Source organism: Ptychodera flava, chromosome 2, assembly GCF_041260155.1.
Source record: "Ptychodera flava strain L36383 chromosome 2, AS_Pfla_20210202, whole genome shotgun sequence".
NCBI lineage: Eukaryota > Metazoa > Hemichordata > Enteropneusta > Ptychoderidae > Ptychodera > Ptychodera flava.
In genome coordinates this window covers 23948157-23958501 of record NC_091929.1, presented here as the reverse complement: position 1 = coordinate 23958501, position 10345 = coordinate 23948157, and the positions used below count along the sequence as shown (strand labels likewise).

The 10345-nt window shown below is 36.4% G+C and overlaps 1 protein-coding gene across 2 annotated transcripts in view; it reads left to right on the top strand.

The window, feature by feature from the left end:
• The first annotated feature begins 1128 nt into the window (after positions 1–1128).
• The window catches only part of LOC139117282 (charged multivesicular body protein 2a-like), a 32741-nt gene continuing 23524 nt past the window's right edge, over positions 1129–10345 (top strand). Inside the window, exons 1-6 of one of the 2 annotated variants that reach the window (XM_070680248.1) lie at positions 1129–1284; positions 2816–3018; positions 3788–3967; positions 4860–4990; positions 6539–6600; positions 8248–10180. In XM_070680248.1, coding sequence (XP_070536349.1) covers positions 2845–3018; positions 3788–3967; positions 4860–4990; positions 6539–6600; positions 8248–8372 — 672 coding nt within the window. In that variant the 5' untranslated portion in view covers positions 1129–1284; positions 2816–2844 and the 3' untranslated portion in view covers positions 8373–10180. Of the gene's footprint in view, positions 1285–2815; positions 3019–3787; positions 3968–4859; positions 4991–6538; positions 6601–8247; positions 10181–10345 lie in introns of those variants that run through there. The other variant, XM_070680256.1, reaches the window with a different exon arrangement.

The window sequence follows — 10345 nt, the reverse complement described above, 5'->3', positions numbered from 1 at the left end:
CATGACTAACAAAGCTAGAACAATACAATGCACAGAAAAAAGTGGCAAGGAGTGAACCTGCACACAGGAAAATAAAAATGCACAATCACACTAGATAACAAAAACAAATTTGACAAGAAACTAAAATCATAATTGACCCGATAAGAACTTTCAACGTTCAAGAAACTCAAATTTCCTCGCAACTGAGCTCGTGTAAGGTGTAAGCTTAATGTTTCTTTTCTCTCAATTGTCAGGCCTAACAAATTTAGAGGGGCGGCAGGATCGAAAAAATACCAATAAAAGTCTTCATAGATTTTTCACACCGAGGTAGGGGTCTGTCCATGGGTGGCGCTGATTCCATTACTAGAATCTGCATTAAGAAATGCAAGAGAACATCCTTGTAATATTGTGATTTTCTTGAGACTTCTACAAAAGACTTTGAATGAGGTCTTTCGGGAAAAAAAATAATTAGGCCTAAAAATAGTTGTCAGCTCGCCAGATATCAAGATAAAATTGCAAGATTGATCCTTTCTGTGCAAAAGAACCTGTGAAGAAAATGCTGACTCAGCAGTCTTTCTCAGTGCTATTGATAAACATATCTCTGTGTGCCTTTGTAGCGTGGTCAGTAACATTTCTCTGCATACACTCGGAAAGTCATTTGTAAAGAAATGTTTCAGAACTCTACGCTAGAAAAATAGCGACACTTTTTAAGCAGCTCCCTACATTTTTGAGGGCGGAAGTTTTCCATGAAGTAGTGTTAACTGCGTAAAATAAAATAGTATGGCGTATGTTTATTTAAAAAAATGGAAGACTTCTTTTTCTCGCCATGCTTCTTGTCTTCTCACTGTTACCAACAACTTATGCAATTACTGTATTGTACAGAAAATGACATTTGACAATATTGTTCATTTAGCGCAGTAACGGATGCTGCGTGATCCGGTGGTAGTACTAGTAGAATCAAGGAAGCAAACAATAAAAAATTCACATGCATTTCAAATCTGGGATTCAATAAAATGCTGTCGTCAAAATATGTAAATTGTATTAAAAGTCACAGCCCACGGCCGCGTCCCGTGTCACGTCGTCGTGGCGAACCCCACCCCCGGTGTGAGGTGAAGCAACATTTGAGGAAATATATAAAGAACAATCACATCAGCTATGACGTCATGGTCAAAACATAGGCGACAGGATTCTCTTGTGACGGTGACTGTACTGCAGTTTAGACAGGGTGACCCACAGCTGGAAGACGCACCGCGAGGACAGACTTCGTCGTTGTCTTTGGGAGTAATAGGATTCTGATTTTGCTCGGTGAGTATGTGCCCTTATTTTCAAGATACATGAAGCTGATTTAATAGGCGGGGATCTCACAGCTGAGCAACTGGCGAGATCGAAACGAAGGTCGATCGACTGACCCAGATCAGTCAGAAGACGTGCTATAAATAGTAAAGATGCATATAAATTGAGTTATCTTTGGTAAATAGTTATGTTTTGCTGTAACTTTTCCTGAATATTATAATGTATCCATGATAGATGATACATTTTACACGGGATTTAAAAGTCCCGGTTTCTACTCTCAAAAATACTACAGCAAAATTCTTCAAAACAGGAAGTAGCTTCCAAGGCTGGCTTCTTCAGCCTCACAGTTCAACCATGGAGCTCTAGCTTGTACCTCCAAAATTCAAGTGCAATCCATTCCATGCGAGTACAGTGTATACAAGTCTACGTCACAGTCATTCCCTTTCTAGATCATGAATAGGCCTGTGAAACATTTCCAAATTGGACACTTTGTCTTCCAATAGTCTGTAGCATATTTGGTAAAACCCGGGGGTAAAACATCGCCCTCTAACACTAACATTAGTAACAGGATCAGGTGAATGCCTAATATAAGTAACCTTACTCTGTACGCCCATTGATACTTTTGACTTTTAATACATAAATCGTGATCATAATATTGTACAGATATGTTGTAATTCTGAGATTGTCATGGTCAGTGTCATTGGTCCCATTCTTCATGATCCTACACTGTGCATTAATGAATGACTTCTCAAGAAATTTCACACTATAGTGTCCAGTGTCATAACACAACACGGTTGTTGAAAACTCACACTGCCTAAACTGAAACGTACTATCAGAGTGCCTAAAGTATTTGAATTTGTCAAAAGAAAAATTGAATTGCAAGATGTAAAAATCAGTTTATACACAGAGATATTGATAAGCCACTTGTTGTATATCTGAATGCTTTCAGTTTAGATATAGAAGTCTTCAGGTAATGATGTAAGTTACAAAATAAAGTAGGAGCCAGGAACTTCTTTTCTGCCAATCAAAATTTTTTCTGATGTATGAGTAATTTTTGTCTGCAACCTTGCCTGCCTCCTCATTCTACATTGTTATAAACATTTGTTGTGAGACAGGACCTGGCGTATTGGTATGCAACTCAAACAATTTTGTCTATGAGTTGAATTAAGGTAGTATGCGCCTCGAAAGTAGAAGATCTATACTTTTGCTCAAACTTTCCTTGAGGAATATTTCAACCATTCTCTTTCAAAATTAAGAAAAAAATTGGGGGTCACTGTGTAAATTTTGGTACTAGAGAAACAAATAAAATTTACCGATACTTGAAATTCAATGAGGCCACCGACCCCCTGTTAACTCTATGGACAAAAATAAAATTTTCAAATTTCGAAAAACTAAGCTTATGAAAAGCTTTCTTACACCAAGAGCTTTAAATTGAATCCCCACAAGTGGTATATCAGAAAAGAATTGTAAAAGTTTGAGAGCACAAATTAGTGTCCCTGAGGCGCATTCTACCTTTAATCTGAATTTTTCTCAAATATGGCAGAGTTGTACATTGACTAAATCCAATCCAAGATGCCTTTGGAGTGGTTATTTGGAAGGAGGAAGACTCCGGAGGAAATCCTGAAACAGAATCAGAGAGCTTTGAACAGAGCCATGAGAGACTTAGACAGGGAAAGAGCCAAAATGGAGCAACAGGAAAAGAAAATTATCGCTGATATCAAGAAAATGGCCAAACTTGGACAGATGGTAAGTTGTTGTATGAGATAGAGAAGTGGGCAAACTATAAGCAGAGTGGACCCAGTGTAACATGTAAAATATTATTGACTTAGGGGATACAGGTCAGGTTTGCTTGTAATTTGCTCATTCCACTAGGTCCACTGTTCAACTTCAAGATGTAATCACTCTCCTTCCCAAGATACCATTCTCAATTTTTTTCTGGGAGAGTTTGTATCAACTTACAATGACTCATTGCCATGCTCATGTTCAGTGTAGCATTTCACAAATCATTGCAACATAAAAGTAAAATCTCACCTATCCCTATCACACAGTGCATGAAAATTACTAAATTTAACCATTGGTACTACTATGTGCTTGTACTGGTATGATGGCTAGTGTAAATATAATGACAAAGAAAGGGTCTGATTTTGTTCAGTTTGAGTGAAGGATTTTGAATTCACACTTACATCAAGTCAGTCTCGGCTGATGGGGTAGTGATACTCTCTTGGAGGATTAGGATTAATGTAATGTAATCAATAATTTTCAAAGGATTTTAATTTCATTATTTTACTTGGATTTAAATTCATTGGCTTTTCTAGTGAAAAAAAATAGAATCTGTTGTTATTTAATTTTCTCCAGTATTTGATTCAGCGGATTTGATCTATCAGTGAAAGTTTAAAGTTGAATTCCAGCAAATTAATGCTTCAACAATCACAGCATTCTACTACCATAATGTACATAGAAATTTGCATCATTTCGACTGATATGATTATTAACATTATTTACTACTTGAACACAGGATGCAGTGAAGATTATGGCAAAGGATTTAGTCAGGACGAGAAGATACGTGAAGAAGTTCATCATGATGAGGGCAAACATACAGGCAGTGTCTTTGAAGATACAGACTCTGAGATCTAACAATGAAATGGCTAAAGCTATGAAGGGTGTTACCAAGGCAATGCAGACTATGAATAAACAGGTACGGGACTTTTAAAGGGACAAAGTCGGCCATTTTTCATGAATTTTGTTTGATGTGAGATACTACTTATATTGTTTGACATGTTGAAAGATACTGAATGAATGAGTGACCATGCATATATTCGATCACGGTTTTAGAAAAAAATTAATGAAACCATGGCGAAAATAAATTAGTGGTCATGACCATTAATTCTTTTTCTCCATGGTTTCATGTATCGTGTCTAAAACCTGGGTCAAATATATACATGGTCACTCATTCATTCAGTATCTTTCAACATGTCAAACAATATAAGTAGTATCTCACATCAAACAAAATTCATGAAAAATGGCCGTCATTGTCCCTTTAATGGTAAAGACTAATCCATGTAATAGAATTCCCTTCATCCAGCAGGGGAAATGGTGATCAGAGATTAGACTTTAGTCCAGTGTTCTCAACATCTCGGAAAAACAGAGGGACAATCCAGTTACATAGCAATACACAATTTACATATTCTTTTGTTGTGAAAATGAAGAGGGGTGGTCCATTCCTAAAAATCTTCTCTTGGAGAACTCTGTGTTTTCATGCGTCGAAATCATTGCCAAATGTTTAATAAATTAACCATAGGTCATTTCAAAGTCAAACAAGATCCGGCATGTCGTAATTCTTTTGTATCGTACTTTTTGCCCGAGTGCAGAGGTTCAGAAGGCTGTAGCTGATTGGCTGCTTCTAAATGTTGAATTAATGTCAGTGCTACCCTGCCAATAGAGGGCGCTGTGTCTACTCCATTCCTTAGTGTGAGGCACTACCCTGCCAACCAAAAAAGTACAAGCTTCTCTTCCAATACGCTGCACATTGCTCAATTTAATAAATGGCTTGAAAATAACTGTTCCTCTGCCATTGTCTATGCCTACAGCTGAAACTTCCACAGATCCAGAAAATCATGATGGAATTTGAGAAGCAATCGGAGATCATGGACATGAAGGAAGAAATGATGAATGATGCTATTGATGACGCCATGGGTGAAGAAGATGATGAAGAGGAAGGGTGAGGATTTATTCATAGTTTTCTATGGCAACTGTTTCAAAGATATAGAGTTGCGTTTCTTGTTTCTGTGATATTCAAGCTGTCGTGAAGTTCAGCCTTTGAACTCTGACCTGTGGTAACCTTTGCACTCTGACCCCCTGGTAGCTTGTGACACATTCAGAGACAGGAGCATAGCTTTAACATAAGAGCTACAGGCTGTGTTACAGCAGGTCAAATGATTCATTCCAAATCATGGTTATTTCTCGCAATCTCATTGCAAAATATTTTATGTATGCAAATTACTGTATTTCTACATCAGTACAATAAAGTTTTTGACCAGTTTTGCAAAATACAGAGAGGAAAATTTGGTTTCAATGTTTTCAGGGAAAAAGGGGAAAAAAATCATAGTACTTATAATACATTGTAGACCAATTCTCCATATGTGTTACTGTCCACCACTCATAGGAATGTTTTTCCAATTCAAAGAAGCATTGACTCGAAACTGACTGTGTTGTTCTGCACCTCGCACAGAGGACAGCACCCTCTATCGGCGTTTAAAGACTTATTGACACTCTCTTGACATGTAGAGGTTCATGAATGTTGTAATACATATATACAGTAGCACAGAAGTTATGTTGATTATGTTGTTGGTCACAAATAAATTCTAGTCTGGGCTGTAATTCAGTTGTCGACTGGAACATTGAGTACTACACACATACAGGCTGTGTTGAAAAGTTACAAGCCGTGTCGACAAGTTCAACACTAGTCATTTTAACATGATGTCTGACATGGAACAAGATATTGTATGTTGTAAACAAAAAAACTATGGTACATAAAAAATAACAGCTAATTGATTTTTAACCTGTGAACGGCAATTTCCCTGTGAACAGTCCATGATTACTATTGATATCAAATGGTTTGAGCCAAAGTATTGTGAAGAAATGGTTAATGTAGTCATGTTCTTACCTTAATGTGTCTTGAATTGTGTGTAAAAGAATACCCACTAATAGTTAAAGCTCCATAAGCTGTAACTGTCGACATTTTCTCTTTGTTTTGTTTTCAATGATGACTTACTAAATGTTAATTGTCCTACCAAATAACGCAGAATCACAAATGAGTTTGGGATCACAACACGTACCGTAGGCCAACAACAAGCGATTTTATATTTCCGATTTCCATTCTGGTCCGGACTGGAATATGACGTTGTTGACATCTGGCGCTTTGCGAGGCTGATTTTTTAGCGTTTGTGCAAAGGTGGGGGGAGATAATTTACGATTTATTTTTACGGAAATAAATCATTTTTGAAGAACTGAATATATTTTATTGATGTTTAAACATGTTTTACTAAACAAAAAAATAGGTAAAAATAGGTAAAAGTTACAGCTCATGGGGCACTTATTGCATCGCCTATATACAGTACTATTAACCTGTTCACCCTAATTTCCTGTAAACAGGTCCTTTGTCACCATTGATAACAATGGGTTTGGGCCAAACCATGGTGGTGAAAGGGGTCAAATCTCACCCATTTTTTCATTCATAATTTTCCTTTATTGTTTTTTTTTCTTACAGTGATGCCATTGTTGCACAGGTATTAGATGAACTTGGTCTTCAACTCACAGATGACCTTGCTGGTAAGGTTTTCAAAATTATTAAAAGCCTTTTATTTTTAAGTGTTTGTGTATGGGAAAAACTACATTTAGAAAAATGTCTATGATTTATTTTTAGCTCATATTTGGTTTTATATATAAATACCAAAAAGAGCTTATATGATGAGTCTAAGTGATGTCTATGTCTGTATGTTTGTGGGTATGTGCGGATTTATGTCCGTCACACACAAAGGCTCCCATACCGCCAAAGCTACCGTCTCAGTATTTGGTGTACAGGTAGATTTAGGGGTTGAGATGTGAATTTGTTCAAATGAACACATCAGTGTCAAAAATGTGCAAATGAGGTAAGAAAAAGCGAAATTCTGAAACAGGCTTGAAACAGGCTTTAATACTCCACTGACTTGAGTCATTTCCTGTCATTGTCATTGAACTGTTACATATTAACAGACCTGCTCAAACCATATGCAGTAGAGGGAGGAAGACCGTCAGTAGAGGGGAGGAAGACCGTCTGTGGTCAAACTAAGGAGGGCTAGCTGCCTTTCTGCTATGCATGTTGCTAAAGTTGACCTCCAGTACCTGAAGTTTCAGACCTTAATTACTTTTGTCATTCTTGTTTTTCTGGTTTAAATATTTCTCGTTGTTTTTCTGGTTGTACTGTGCAGAAATCATTGTCATAACATCAACGTAGAATTTTCCTGCACTGAACAGATAGAAACAACATTTATTGTTGATCTTTGTTACCCATACTGGTATGTACCAATTCTGATCAAATTTGAGCGACACCGTATAATTGCGGTATTTTTTTAAGGGTGTCAAGGGATTTGCATTTAAAAACTTGAAATTGGAGGCACTTTCACAAAATGAGAAACTGAAAATTGATGTTCAGAATCACAATACTGAGGAGGCAAATGGAGGGGGGGGGGGGGTGATGGAATTTTATTCAACATAAATGTTACTAATTGAAACTGAGTAACGTGGTAAAAGAAGTAAACATTACAAGAACTCTGCAGAACTGCTTCCATGCATCATTTCAAATCAGATGTTAATTTTTCATGCTACAGATCAGTTGGACATCACTGTTCACTGAAAGCGAAACACAGATTTTGCTGCATAAATTGTTATGTAATCACCTTTGGAAAGGACCTTCTATCAGAAACAATTTAGACTCAATTTAATTATAGTAAAACCTGTCTAAACCGAACCCTACAGGGACTTTTTGACTGGTGTTCGGTTTATAGAGGTTCTTTAAATACAGAGTTCTTTTGGAATTGGACTTGGAAGGGGTTCAGTTGAGACAGGTTTCCGGTTTAGACATGGCTCAGTTTAGATATATTTCATTGTACATGTAAATTTAATTCTACTGAATATCTTTGATCTATTTAGTTTCTTTCAAAGTAGGATGTGGTTTTAAACGTATACTGTCACCTGTTCTAATTTTGCCACAGTTACCATGGAAAGAGAAAATGTAACCAATCACAGATTTTAAGCGGGTGACCGCTTTTTAAAAACTGCGCCCTCACATGGGCATTTTGAATACCAAGGAACGCCCCTTTGACCATATATGGGCATATTTAGATTACAGGTGACTGTATACCTTTAATTCAGTAGAAGGAATTGGCAGCTGTGTTGTTGTTAACAAGTTGACATCCTTTATTTCACTCATTTTTACAGATTTACCATCGACCGGTGGAAAACTTTCAGTCAGTACAGCAGCAGCAAAAGAGCCCCAAGCAGCAGGGCTCAGTGACGCAGACGCTGATTTGCAGGCCAGACTTGATAATTTACGCAGGGAATAGTAAAATGTAAATTAAGAGGTGAAGTTGGTAATTTTTGCTTTTTTCACAATAGTTATTTATAGTGTAGAAGACAGCTGGTATCTTTGTATCTGGCAGTGTTTATCAAGAAGAAAATTTTTGCTATGGAAAGATTCTTGAGGGAGATTTCCAAAGAGAGCGACTGACATATGGGGCTCATTGAAAGTTTTTGAGTTGCCTTATGTACGAACAAATGAAATGAATTTTGGATGATTTGATATTTTCCAAGAATCCGCTTTTGAGGTAGCTCAGTTTTCGTATTATTAATATCAATGTTATGATCTCAACTACAATGTACAGAAATACCAAATGCTTCGAAGTATTTGTACTAGTTAATTTTTGATCGGCGTCGTGTTGTCCCATGAAAACTTGTGGACGACTTTCAAAACTTGCCTGTCTGTCTGTGTAGTCTCTTCTGGATATAAATCACAGATGGGTGAAAAGCTATCACTATTTTACAAATACAAGCTTGTAGAATTGTAACTATGATGTCCAGCATTTGGTGAGTTACAAAGTCATTTATGCAGGGTATTGATGTCGCTGCACAGAAATCTGATCATCCATGTGTGACATTATTGTAGTATTATTACATATTGTATATACACAATGTGTTGTGATTACAAGGCCAATACTTTGTATTTTGTCATGCTTTTGAAAGATGACTAAAATAAAACTCATATAACAGGATAAAAATTACGAAAATATCACCAAAAATTACAATGATTGGCCCGTGAAGATTTTCAGCCTTTACTGAATTGTTGTCGCTGTCCCCAACCTTTGTTTGGTATTTGTGAGTCCAACGATTGATGATTATTTAAAGGTATACTGTCACCTGTTCCAATTTTGCCACAGTTACCATGGAAAGAGAAAATCTTTCCACTCACAGATTTTAAGCGGGCGGCCACTTTTTAAAAACAGCGCCCTCACATGGGCATTTAGAATACCAATAAACGCCCCTTTGACCATATATGGGCATATTTAAACAGGTGACTGTATACCTTGAAATGACAATGACAGGCACAAAAGCCATTCAAATACTGATACCTGTTTATAGTTCCAGTGCATTGTTTATAATTTCAAAGTTGGACTTGAACATAAACGAAAGGGTTAAACAGGCTACCATACTAAATCTATTGTCTTGTTCTACGAAATGAAAAAAAATACTGCTGTTAAGCATTCCTTTTTGTAAATATTGTGATGTATCCATGATTATAACATCTGACACAAAGAGGTTACATGTATTGCAAATAGTGAGTTACACACGCTATGCCAAGGTTCTTATTCAGAAACTATGTTCGCAGACACAAATTGGAAAGTGCTGATTTTTAAAGTCAAAAGCAGTATTTCCAAATAAAACAAAATCTCCATACGAGTACTTCTCTAAATCTGCCTATACATCTAATTGGGGTAGAAATGAAAAAAAGTAAAACAAGGCATTTTGGTATGGTTTTGAATCCTATGGGCTGCGTATGTGTAGAGAAATTTATTTGGCCAACTTTATATATTCTCTTTTGAGAGGATTTGACTCATATGCATAAAAATAAACTGATTCTTTTTAGACAAAAGGGCAGAAAGTGCACCTACCAGTGGTATTTAAAATGTCTTTGAACCATTTACACAGATTTTTCTTTCTTTAATGTCTACTTTAGCCTTTGTTTATTATTATAGACAATTATATATGAATTGTAATCTTATTAAAATAATACACAATGTACAAGTAAATTTTGTATCTTGAAACGCTTAAATTTTATGGTGTACAAGTAAATAAATAATTGTTACTCTATGAAAAATTGGTAATGATTTATTTAATCCTGTAGAAAATGTTAAACGTTTCTACAATGTCAGCCTTCCTTCTGTGTAGTACTGATATGCTTTATTGACTTGAAACAAGTTGCTCTGCTTGTCAGGAAGTGCATGTAGCACAGTATGGAGATGAAAACCTCAATGATTAGAAA